At 38.4% G+C, this 12,784-nt stretch overlaps 1 protein-coding gene across 3 annotated transcripts in view; it reads left to right on the forward strand.

Moving 5' to 3' along the window:
• The window catches only part of LOC135213450 (nephrin-like), a 13,749-nt gene extending 2,488 nt beyond the window's left edge, over positions 1-11,261 (forward strand). Inside the window, exons 2-9 of one of the 3 annotated variants that reach the window (XR_010314130.1) lie at positions 5,950-6,085; positions 6,847-7,052; positions 8,900-9,094; positions 9,210-9,365; positions 9,501-9,661; positions 9,828-9,985; positions 10,494-10,624; positions 10,817-10,953. Coding sequence is in view for 1 of the 3 variants with exons in the window: in XM_064247403.1 (XP_064103473.1) it covers positions 5,955-6,085; positions 6,847-7,052; positions 8,900-9,094; positions 9,210-9,365; positions 9,501-9,661; positions 9,828-9,972; positions 10,494-10,624; positions 10,817-11,119 (1,428 nt within the window). In the remaining 2 variants the exon portion in view is untranslated. Of the gene's footprint in view, positions 1-5,949; positions 6,086-6,846; positions 7,053-8,899; positions 9,095-9,209; positions 9,366-9,500; positions 9,662-9,827; positions 10,046-10,493; positions 10,626-10,816 lie in introns of those variants that run through there. The other 2 variants (XM_064247403.1, XR_010314131.1) reach the window with 2 other exon arrangements.
• Positions 11,262-12,784: the final 1,523 nt, after the last annotated feature.

Below are 12,784 nucleotides of genomic sequence, written 5' to 3' on the forward strand. Positions count from 1 at the left end.
TCATTATTCCTATAATGAAGTGAGATGATGGAACAATAAGCGTATGATATTGGTTGTTTATTTTAATAATGAGAGACAAAGGACTGGATGGAATTTTGGCAGTTCGTATAATGTGCACATGAATTGAGTGTAGCTTATCAGGTTATTTCTGTAGCCTCCATTTAGAGACTGAATTGAGTCTTGCAATGGAATTCTTTATTTCATTTCTGAAATTGCTGATGCTGATATCAAATGACTGAAATGGGTTTTAGCAAAGCAATATTAAGCACAGCATATTTCTTTATTATTTATGATGATACTCATGGCCTTCAGAATACTACATGAAAGATTCTCCACGTTTTAATACTTATTATGATTATTTTTATTGTTAATTACGGTTTGATATGTCGAGTTATGCAGGGCATAATTAATATAATTGATAATAACAAATTAATGTTGTGGAATAGCGTGATGTTTTTATGAAGAAACTATTATTTTCACATATATATATCATGTTAGTGTACTTATAAAAATCACAAAAAATAAACAATAAAAAATTCAAAACTTTACAAGAACAACGAAGAATTACAAAAAATGTTTGACGCTTGGTGAAAGCGTCTATTGGTCCAGTAAGCCGCCCGGTGTGTGCTGCCATCTAGTCGGTAGTTTCAATAGTGTACTTGTAATAGTAGTAGTAGTAGCAGGAAGGCCTTTGTAACGGCACTCCTCTTGGATACCGGTTTTCTTCGCAAGCAAGATCTTTGCCAGCGAGTTTCTTTTATCGCTGTGTTGCATGAATAATATATTAACAATGATTAATATCCATCGCTACATGTGAATATAAAGAAAAACAGTACATCGGTGATAAAGTCTTGTGCATCAAATTGAAATATTGGTATAAAAAATCTTGCTACATAATTTGATTCACAGAACCTGTTTAGCTGCAGTGTATTGTCTCGTAGAGACACTGACTTTACACACGTGTGTGTATTTGTGTGTGTGCGTGTGTCTGTTACTGACCTTTTATAAAACCAAACTCTACAATCAATTTTTTAAAGTAAGATGATTTTCATTTCTTGAAGAAATTTGAATGTATATCTTTTTTAATTGAAAGTTATGAGTTAAAATATTTTTATAAAAGGATATTCTATATCGATAGCTACAAACCTATTCCTAATTTTTGCAACAACAATAATAATAAAACGCTCTCATGCCTATAAGTAATATACCGGTCTAATGTTTATTCATAAGCAAAAAATGAGTCAAAATGTCTTTTCTGTTCCAAGATACAAGCAAAAGCGCCTTCGATCAATCTTTGTCCACCGAAAGATTATATGGAGGTTCATGTGACGTTTATGTCCCTGGTGGGTTCAGGGTCATCGCTTATTTGGGAACCAGCTTCAGGTCCTCTTTGTCATTTGTCTTTGTAGCATTTTCCAGTTTTTGTTGACGCCGTTATTGCTAATTCTCTTGCGTGCACTTTATCACTTATGTGGGACATCCCATTTGTTATTATTCAAGTATAGTTGAGATCATTCTTCTGGTTGTAGACCCAGCTTATTTTTCTTTAAGCCGGGAATCTTTGTCCCCTTATTTGGCGGGACAAAAAAAAAAAAATGCAATCTGAACATAATATGGCAGAACGAAAATGAAATTGTGACTTGACCCCAGGAACAGCAAATTCAATCTTCGCTTACCACAAAGAATGTTGTAAAATGGATGCCTCGTCTCAGTATTATCATTCAGTAGCTTCAAAGAAACCTCATAATCACATGAGTTAATAAAATAAAATGGAAAAGTAAATCCACAGTAATATGTCTGATCTGTTATTTAAAATACAAAGCAGAGAGCTTTCGAAGACCTGCACGGTCCTCCTTGTCAATCTGAATACAATTACTAACAGTGACCATACAAGAACTCTGTTTTTTGACTAGTTTACAAATAGCCTGTTTGATGATGTAGTTGGCTCTTCACGTTATCCCCTCGTTCTCCAACGGCAAACCAGCTAATCGCCTAGATCTTCGAAGTGGCGGTTCGTCTCTTGAATCGTTTGATGTGTTGTCCATAGCAGCTTGGGCGCCTGCAACTAGGGACACGGGATGGGTCGTTACCTGAACGAAAGAAGATGAGGCAGCGGCAGTATCAGAGGTGGCTAGATTATTGGTGTTATTACCATGCAACCTATATCTGTTATAATCTCTGATAAACTGACAACAAATTATTTCATTTAAAATAAAATCTTCTTGCGTAAAGGCTTTATTGCCTTCCATAGAGAGACCCCTGTTAATAATTGCTCCTTCAACTAACCTTCTAATACCTGCTATGGACAACACATCAAACGATTCAAGAGACGAACCGCCACTTCGAAGATCTAGGCGATTAGCTGGTTTGCCGTTGGAGAACGAGGGGATAACGTGAAGAGCCAACTACATCAATCAAACCAGGCTATTTGTAAAACTAGTCAAAAACAGAGTTCTTGTATGGTCACTGTTAGTAATTGTATTCAGATTGACAAGGAGGACCGTGCAGGTCTTCGAAAGCTCTCTGCTTTGTATTTTAAATAACAGATCAGACATATTACTGTGGATTTACTTTTCCATTCAGTAGCTTGTCAGATGCAAGATTGGTTTCTTGTCTGGTAATGTCTAAACTTATCTGTTTGAGAAAAGACGTCCTGTTCACCTCGTCCCGGAGAAATGCTTCTAAACTTTTTATATGACTGTCGCACCAACATTGCCACAGACGCTGAAATAAATACTGTTTGATATTTCTGAATATATTTAATCCAAATTTATTTTCCAAAGGTTCACTTCTTATCAGCAAAAAAAAAAAAAAAGATAAAAAAACAATAATAAATATATAACTAGATAAATACAAAAAATAGAAATATAAGTTTTTGTATGTATGTTTTCTTCTGTGTTATGTCAGACAATAGGCCAAATAATAATTCAAATAATTAAGAACAACAAAATTGGTTGTGCACATACGTTTATACAAGATGTATAGACTACCTACCCATTCGTGAACCAACGTTAAAAACCAAAGGAAAGAAGGAAATAAGAATTAAGCAAATAATACAAAAGAAACGAACAAATAAACATTAGCATACATAAACAGCAATAATAAGTCACACCGAACATCGGTTACAGTACTCAGCCCTTCAGAGACACAACACGACCGCTTGTATAAACTTACTCCAAGCAACTGCTTTGTATCATTGTCTACAATAACATCCTTTGTCTTAGGAGGCTACAACTTACCACAGTTTTGTCATAACGCTCCCCCATCACACCCCCCCCCCCTCCTCCACTCCTTTTTCGAAGATAAACAATAGCTTCCTTTCAAGCGAAAGGTCGGCATAAACCTCTGCTTGCACACAGGAAATGTTGAAGGTCACCGCAGCCTCCTGCTTTCTCAGTTTGGCTCTTGGGGTGAGGTTGGTGGCACCACGGCCTTCATCTTAACCCGGGCAGACGCCACTACCCATTTAAAGTCGGGTGGACTGTGGGGCTTGAGGGCTGGGCGCGAACAGGGGACCTAGCAAACGTTGGTTAAAAGCTGAGTTGCAGCCGCCAGTAATGGCGTCCACTGCATGCTCCTTCCACATCAGTGTCTTTAACCATTGCCTATATTCCATATATCTGTTTTTTATGATGTTCCCTCTTTGATTGCAGGAGTGAACGTTATATATTGAAAAGAATGTCAGTAAGATAATGAAGTCTGCAAGGCAAGGCTGCTTATTATTCATAATAATGGGCGTGTGACACAGACTATCAGGGATTTTATGAATGGGGAGTTTAGCTGAATTTCATCATATCGATAATTGAAGATGCATCATATTCCATGTTCCATTAATGAGATAAAATAAAGGAATATCTCTCTTTGTTTCTTCTTCTCTCGTTGAAATAATTACTGATATTCCGATAGAAAGATAAATATTGGATTAAACGTTAGCGTTGAAGATGATCTCATCTACTCTGGACTTGGGTCACTCCCGCTGAGGAACCCAAAAAGCTCTGGGGATTCATTCGCTTCAATCAGCGAGACTTCGGGAGGCCTCCAGGGAAACAGCACAGAAATAACCGAGGTCATAATTTTGGCTTCGTTGTAATGCCGTCGTTATTGTGCCTGACGTGACAGACGTAACTTTATACGACGGACGTATTTTTCTCTGCCAAGTATCCCCCGATCGCCGATCGACTGAAGTCTCACAGTTTCCTTGTTTTGTGTTCCCAAGTTTCTTCGTATGTCGTTCTTGTCGATGTATTTTTCTTGTCGTCTTTCGTTGACATTGTTATTATGTTTAACTTCTATTATTATTAATCTTATTTTGATCAAATATATGTTGGTTGATGATCGTTAGCCATATATTGAACGTTACTTTCCGTAACAATTCTCTCAATAATTTCATTCGAGTAAGATATTCGGGTACGTATTCATGAATAAAACATGAATAAAATGTGAATAAAACATTCATCAAAGGACAAATATACTCAGACACTCTCTCTCTCTCTCTCTCTCTCTCTGTCTCTCTCTTTTTACGGAGAGAAACCATCGTGAACAAAATTTCTTGGTACCTACCCAATAAAGACACATAATTATTCAGAAGTTTGCGAACCTTCGTTTGTGATCTGCTATGCACATGTACTGATGTACACGCGCTGAACCTAATTGCATTCTGTATTGCATTCCGCGTCTTTCATGCATATCCAATGTGCGTGCATTTTCTCTCTCTCTCTCTCTCTCTCTCGCTATTCAGGATATAAAAAAGACAAAGAATTATGGCTTTGTGCACCAGTGCTTGGAAATGCAGGCCTGAGTATTCCGAGGGGTATACTTACATAAATTTCCCCGTTGGCCATGAAGCCCCCTTCTTATTTTCTTTCTTTTGGATATAGTTACACACACATATTCATATATATGTATACTTATATATATATATATATATATATATATATATATATATATAGATTATATATATATATATATTATATATACTTTTAGGGCATAGATTTTCTCTAATACAATTTTTGTTAAAAGCAATTGCTTTAGTGGCATCAATAAGTTTCATGCAGTAATCTTCATACCGACGAAGTTTTTTCCGATTCTCGTTCGTCAATTTCTGGTGAAAAATACGCAGACTTCCTTCTTCCATTTATTGAATTTTGTCACGACAGCTGTTTCGCCTATGGCATTATCAAGCGACTACTGACTTACAATCTGACCTTTCGGCCTATTTATTTCATCGTGTGGGAGGTATGACCTTGAGATATGGGTACTGGTTAGTCTAGGGATTAACAGCTTAAGGGTGTTGTTTTGGATACAAAGAACATAAGGACATATGTACTGTGACAATAAGAGTGAAAGTTTAAACAGTGGTTAAATAAATATTCAAAATACAATGCCATGTGCTAGAGTTTCCTTAAATGTATGTTTAAAATTTAATATGTTACATGTTGGTTTTAGATAAAAATGACAAAATTACATACAGGAATGAAAATGAATATAGAAATCTAAATACAGGACTACAAATATATGTATATATTTTATAGCATGCATAAAGGTACAAGAGATAATTTCTGTTGATACATAAATGTGTATGATTTAAATTTGAGTGAGTGAGCTTGTGTGTGTGTGTGTGTGTGTGTGTGTATGTGCAAAATGGTCTACGTTGGTTAACGGCTGCTGATTCATGTTGGGCGGGGTCTCAGCGACCTTAGCAAGGATGTTACTTGACTTTCGCTGACGCTGGGTCTTCTCATGTCTTCCAAGGGGCGCGATGTCTCGGTGGATTGGGGCGCGCTGTCTGGTCCCTGTTGGCTTGCGTATTCCTTCTCCTGCTGGAGGGGAGTATATGGTCCGATTCTTGTTGGATTCTGCTGATAGAGAGATTGCGGTCTATGGCATACATCTTAAAAGGAAAGGTGAAATAGCATTTATTATTATTATTATTATCATTATTATTTGCAGGTTCGATGGCGGAGGTGTGGGTAGTCTCCGGGGGGAGGGTCAGCCTCCCCTGTGTGCCAAGGCCGAAGGTGCCGGGGGACCAGCCAGTGCTCGTCCTCTGGTACCGCAGATTCAGCAGTTCCCTGCCCATCTACAGGTGAGAGAGAGAGAGAGAGAGAGAGAGAGAGAGAGAGAGAGAGAGAGAGAGAGTTATGAAAGTCAGAGATACACATGAAGGCACAAAAAAATTGTTACATTAAAAAACTGAGAAGCCATAGATAAAATATTTCAGTTAAATTTAGAATTCTGGAACAGAAATAATAGAAGCTGAGATGTAGAAAAAAAAAAAAAAAAAAACATCTAAGAAACAAGTCTAAAGATGTTTAATGTTGGTATGAAGTCAGGTCAGAAACAGAAGAGCATCTCTTCCACTGATATGCAAATAGCATACGAACCCTGAGCCTCGCCAAACAAATCTGAAACAAAGAAGCTTCTTCCTTTAACACAGTCCTGGAAATTGTTTGCAGATCAAACAAAGCAAGCAATAACAAGGAAAATATATACAAATGCACAATCATACCAGGATGTAATGTGAAAATGACTTGGTTAAAAACCCAGAAATATTTTTGGATGGCTAATATCAATATTAGTAATCCACAGGATAATTTCAATTCGAAACTTCAATGCTTGACAACTTTGAAACGCATTTCTGGTCACTATTGTGAACCTAATTCAGCTGTTGTCATTCACCAGAGCAAATGAAATGGACAGAATGGACATGCATATTGCCAATGCATCAATCACCCTGAGCTAGTTAATAAAATGTTTACTGGATCCAAAGGACTAATTATATGGACATTTCCGATCACGTAATATTAGACTAATTTGCAGGTTATATAGTTTTATATCCACTTTCAGTTACGACGCTCGTTTGGGAGACTTCTCCAACGGCGTCAGGTGGTGGGACGAAGTAGTCCTGGGCAGGAGGGGCTATTTCGTACCCTCCACCACGCCCTCGCTGGTGCTCGAACCCGCCCACGCCCACGATCAGGACGTCTACACGTGCAGGATCGATTACCGCGTTTCGACGTCCACGACAACCAGGGTCAACCTCACAGTGGTTGGTGAGTAGATCACAAGTGCCTTTTTTCTTTAGTATTTTGTGTCTGGTGACTGGCTTTGTTCTGTCTTGCTGAGCGTATTGATGTGACGGTAGCTGGTGTAACTGGGACAGCAACTATGAGGTGTGGCCCCCATGGGATCGATTTCGTTCGAAGTCTTCTAGGCAAGATAGAATTTGATGAGAAATCACCTGTCCAGAAAAGTGCAAATATTAGGGCTTGTGCCTTGTATGATAAGGCGCCCTATGAGGTAATGTTAGACTTGCGATAATTTTACGCTAAGTCGGTTGGTATTGCACTTCCATCTTCAATGGAAGTGCAATACGAAGTCGGTATTATCTTGTTGGTTATTACGACGATGTGTTAAACTCATGATTCGGTGAGGAGGTTCTTGTAGAAAACACGAAGTATAAAAATAGATATATTCTTCTGAAGTTTTACATGCTGAAGATCAGGTATGATTGTACAAGTCTTCTAATGACGATAGCTTGATCGCTTCTGCCAAATGATGATGGCTACTTCTGTTCTCTCTACATGATAAAGCTTAGGTAAAGAGATACAGGTCTTCTAATGACGATCACTAACTCTGTTCTGCCCGTCTACCATCTCTGTTACAAGTTATGAAGGAACAGACAGTAGTTCGAACATATGAACATACATACAAATGACATAGTTACATACGAACACACAATCAAATGAGACACGCTACAGATCACGTAGGCCGTTTGAATTATAGGTCGGGGTAGTTGTCTCAAGCAGGGAGCTTGGACTAATGTTTATAAACAATTGAATGACTACAGGTGACGGCATGTTATCTTAGCCTACATACTTATTGTATACGTCATCTTTAGCGTCTCTAGTCTGATCACATTCCTGCAAGCAATCTTTTATATATATGGACTAACATTCCATATTATTATTATGTAAACACTTACACAAAGTCTTCGAATCGACTGAATATCCTGCACTTATGCAAACGCAGTTGCTTTATGATGCTTTATAAGATCTACTCCATTGATTCCGATGCTTTTTACGTGAGACTTGTTGTCGGTCTATTTATTCAGGATCCTTGACACGATTATTCAAAAGAGTCCCCGATGTCATTTTTTTTTTTTTTTTTTTTTTTTGCAATGGTTACCTGTGGGGAACAAAACATTATTTTCTGGAAGTGTGGCGTTTAACATCATTTGATTATTGGTCATTTTTGAATAATTGTTTAAAAATTACTTTTTGACTGTTATTTGCTATAACTATTTTATTTATTTGTCTATTGCTTCACATACTAATGCTCCCTTGCATCTTATTAAATATTCCATCTCTTTCTTTGTTTAAGTCAGAACTTTTCTCAAGTAATCCAGAGATACTTTCAGATATTGCCTTCACATATAGTATTAGCACACCTGCAAGAGAAGGACTTGTAAAGAACGCATTCAAACTGGAATTCTTAAGAAAATAAATCTTAAAAAAGCCTATGGTGATAATAAAAATAATTTAATCAGAAGCTACATATAATGAGATTTTTTTTTTTTTGAATAATAAGGCAGATGGCGTAAATGCTTTTACAGACATATATACACATTTGTATGCATACTTTGTGCAAACTCATTTGCGTACAAATATATAGTTTATATTTCATTAACAGTTTCTATTTAGAAAGGTATATATACAGAAATGGACTTTGGCATTGATCTTATTTTATTGTTTTGCCCCCACCCCCCAAAAAAACAATATTGCAAAAAATCAGCTTTAACAATGTTACCAAAAGTGAACATTCCACAGGAAATATTAATCTCAAGAAAAGTATTTCTGAATAACTATTATCATTAATCAAAATCTCCTTGTTTATGCAGTGCCCCCTGGGCCCCCTGTGGTGATGTGGGAAGGCCGAGAGATGGTGGGGACAGTAGGACCCCTGCAGGAGAACCAGGTGACGGAGCTGACCTGTAGGAGCGTGGGAGGGAGTCCTGCGCCTTCTCTCTCCTGGTGGAATGAAGGAAGGGAGCTCCCCCTCCTGCACTCTCATTCCTCTTGGGATCCTGTGACAGGTGAGGATTTCAAGGATCTCAGAGTCTTCAGGTCAAATTCAATTTCTTTTCATTTCAGAACAAAAGAAAAATAATCAAATGTCTTAAATAAATTTCTGGAATAATTTACCTTCAGGAACAAGTACCACTGAAGCCACGGTTTCAGTGACTGCCAAAAGGGAACTTCAAGGGGCGTCCCTGACTTGCTATACCCGGATGCCCTCCCAACCCAGCGCCTCTGGAGATGCTAGGATCCTGCCCCGGAGTGTCTCTGTCTCCCTGAGTATCACACGTGAGTGTCGACACCACCAGGTGTCCTTCTCTCAACTCTTCACTTTCTGTTGTTATAATTAATTATCACGGGATTTGACTACAGGTCTTCTTGGGCTGTATCCTAATTCAAGATTAATGTATCCCTTGCTTCTAGTATCCCCAGTCGAGGTCCGAATCCTCGAACAGCAGGACGCCTTAGTGGCGACCTCAGGGTCGACTGTAAGCGTCGTGTGTCGCGCCCTTGGGTCACATCCTCCGGCAGAGCTCTCCTGGTGGAGGGGCATCAGGTCCCTGGAGCCGCACGTCACTCACGCCGTAAGTTTCTCTGTGTTTCCTTTTGTGAATCAGCACCATTTAGATTTTCTTGAACGAATACAAAGACAAGGTAAACATAGTGATTTACGGTGTCTTTCACAAACAGCAGGAAGCTTTGGTTCTGCTCATAATGCAAAAAGGCAACCTCAGTCTCTCTCTGACTCAGATACGAGACGGAGGCAACATCACGACAGCCACTTTGACAATCGCTGTGACTGGGGAGGACGACGGAGCCACGATCACCTGTACAGGAGCGAATCCTGCCCTTCCACACGAGCCCCTTTCGGACAGAAGGAAGCTCATTGTCTACTGTGAGTTCCAGAGGTAATTAATTGCGTCTTCACTCGCTGACTGAAGAAGAAGAAGAACAACAACAACAATTAGGTAGAGAAACCTTTCAGGGTCTTTTCTCGTTTAGGAAAATATTTATCTCTCATAAATGATATGTTTTTGTTCATTGAGAGAACAAATTATTCACCATTTTGTTAATGTTTTGTGAGTTTCAAATCTAATTCTATCTATGTTCAGTTACGAAAACTATAATTGATATAAAGATTTGATTTATCGTGTGCTTTTTTAAGTAACTTAATGAAGGTTATTTATTGTACAGCATATTAAGCCTGACTTTTCCTCAATCAGTGAGTGAAGAAGCTATAAGTTATCGGATATATATTGTATTTTGGGATGAGATTTGTTACAGATCCTTTGAATGATTTGTCCTATGATTATCTCTTCACGTTTCTCATACAAAAGTTCCACTCTCTCCAATATTCAAGCAACACCTGATATTGGATGATCATTTAACGGATCGATTTTCTCATTTATTACTCAGACGAGCCAATAGTGGATCTCTCCCTCGGGAAACAACTGGAGGCTGAGAACATCAAGGAGGAGGATGACGTCTCCTTCGAGTGCCACATCAAATCGAACCCCAAATTCCACCGCATCGAGTGGCACCATAATGTGAGTGACACTCTCTTTCGTTCCTCCCGTTCTGGTAACACCGGGAATCTTACTGATTCCTGGCGTGCTTTGGTGAATGAATATTGAGAACCTGTGGCTGTTGTTCCTGACGTTTGAATCTGAGGAATGATAATAACAGGAATCAAATTCCTTCTTCTCTAACGACCCTCTTCCTCCCTTTGCCCCTCCAAGGGCCAGGACATCCCTCAGAACGGGAGTGCCGGTGTGGTGGTCAGCGGGCAGTCTCTAGTCCTTCGGAGTGTCGCCAGGAGTCATTCGGGATCCTACGCATGTGCGGCCACCAATGCCCAAGGGCGCACTGTCAGCAATACCCTTTTCCTGACAGTCAAGCGTGAGTGTTCACTTCAAGTTCATATATTTTTTTTCTTAATTTGGAATAGTTCAATGGACCTGTACAGAATCGTTTACATTTCTAAACATATTTTTTTCTGCATGTCTGAGATAAATAGGCAACTTTCCTCTTCGTATCTTTAAAGTGGGAGAATTTATTTATGGATTAAACAATGAAACCTTTCGCTGCTGTCTCGCGAAGGCTCTCTCCAAGTGCCTTCTGCTGCGTTGTCTGTTTGGGTGGACTGTCTGCCTTCTGCAACTGCTGTAATTGCCGAAATTTATTACTCGCTCCCCGCCCGCCTCCTTTCTCACACCATTATCTCACACTCTTTTTTTCTTTGGAAGCAATGCTCTCTCTCTCTCTCTAAATGCTGCTACTAGGGATTTTCTGTAATCTTTCGGAGGACATTATTAAAAGCGTTCCAAAAACTGCAGAATATTTCTAAGAATACCGATAATTCTCTAAAAATAAATAAAACGAACATAATAAGCTTTAATATAACGAAAAGCATAAAACTCAGATGTTCGGTGTTGCAGTAAAAGTGATATATTGCATTATAAAACGCTATATTACATTGCATACCGGCGTTGGTTTGGAACTTAGTTAGAATTCTCCGGGTGTTGAAGCCATTGAATAGATTTTTGTAATTCCCTTTTTATCTACTTTGCTTTCTCGACTGAGTTCTCTTCTGTTTTGGAGGAAATAGAACGAAAACCCATAATGACGGAGATTTTACTGACGACAAGATAAAATCGTAGTTAAATGAGTCAAGACAATATTTTTAAGAATGGTCTCGTGTAAATTATGAATGTGCATGTGAAGGTCTATAATCCTCACTGAATTAATAAATCCAAGAAATAATACACACACACATACATACATACATACATACATACATATATTATATATATATATATATATATATATGTATATATATATATATAGATATACATATATACATATATATATATATATATATATATATATATATATATATATATATATATATATATATTCCGTTTCCACTCTGCATCTACAAGGACCCAGCAAGCAGAAATTGTTTGAAGCAGTTGATAAAAATCCAACTAATTGAAACCGGGTCCCATACGGTCATGGAATCAAAGATTACGGAGGAAAAGACAAATGGTCTTTCAGTATTTGGATTCGATACCTCGTAGGGCACACACACACACACACACACACACACACCCAATATCGGAAAGCAAGAATCTGAAAAAGACGGATGAGTCTATTTTGAGAGCGAATTTTATTCGAGGGCAAACGAACGGGGGAAGTAGACAGCTATTGATACTCTTTCGCGGGTTAAAGGAAAGACTGATCAAACTCTTGCGATGTATATACATACTTCACCGAGGAAGTAACATGGCGAGTTTATTATAGGCAGATAGGAACAATTGATATAGTTTTTGCATAGGATACTGGTGGTACAATTCTTGAAATGATATTGCAATTGAAATAATCTAATCATTTGTCAGATGTCGAAGAAAGACAAATGTGAAGTTATTGTCAATGTAGCTGGTTTCAATGAAAGATACCTTGAAGTAAAAGTCTCTCTCTCTTTCTCTCTCTCTCTCTCTCTCTCTCTCTCTCTCTCTCTCTCCTCTCACGAAGCATATCGCATAGAGCAGCCAAACTCTTGTTCATTCATTCCCTGTCTATTGACTCTTCCTCCACCTCAGACACTCAGGATTGAGGAAAGAATGAATTGCTGCTCTTGGACGGAAAAGACTGAATCTTTAGGAAGTTCAGCCTTTGGCATTTTGTTCATGATTGAGGAATAACAG

The sequence above is a fragment of the Macrobrachium nipponense genome, chromosome 42, assembly GCF_015104395.2.
Source record: "Macrobrachium nipponense isolate FS-2020 chromosome 42, ASM1510439v2, whole genome shotgun sequence".
In the NCBI taxonomy this organism is placed as follows: Eukaryota; Metazoa; Arthropoda; class Malacostraca; order Decapoda; family Palaemonidae; genus Macrobrachium; species Macrobrachium nipponense.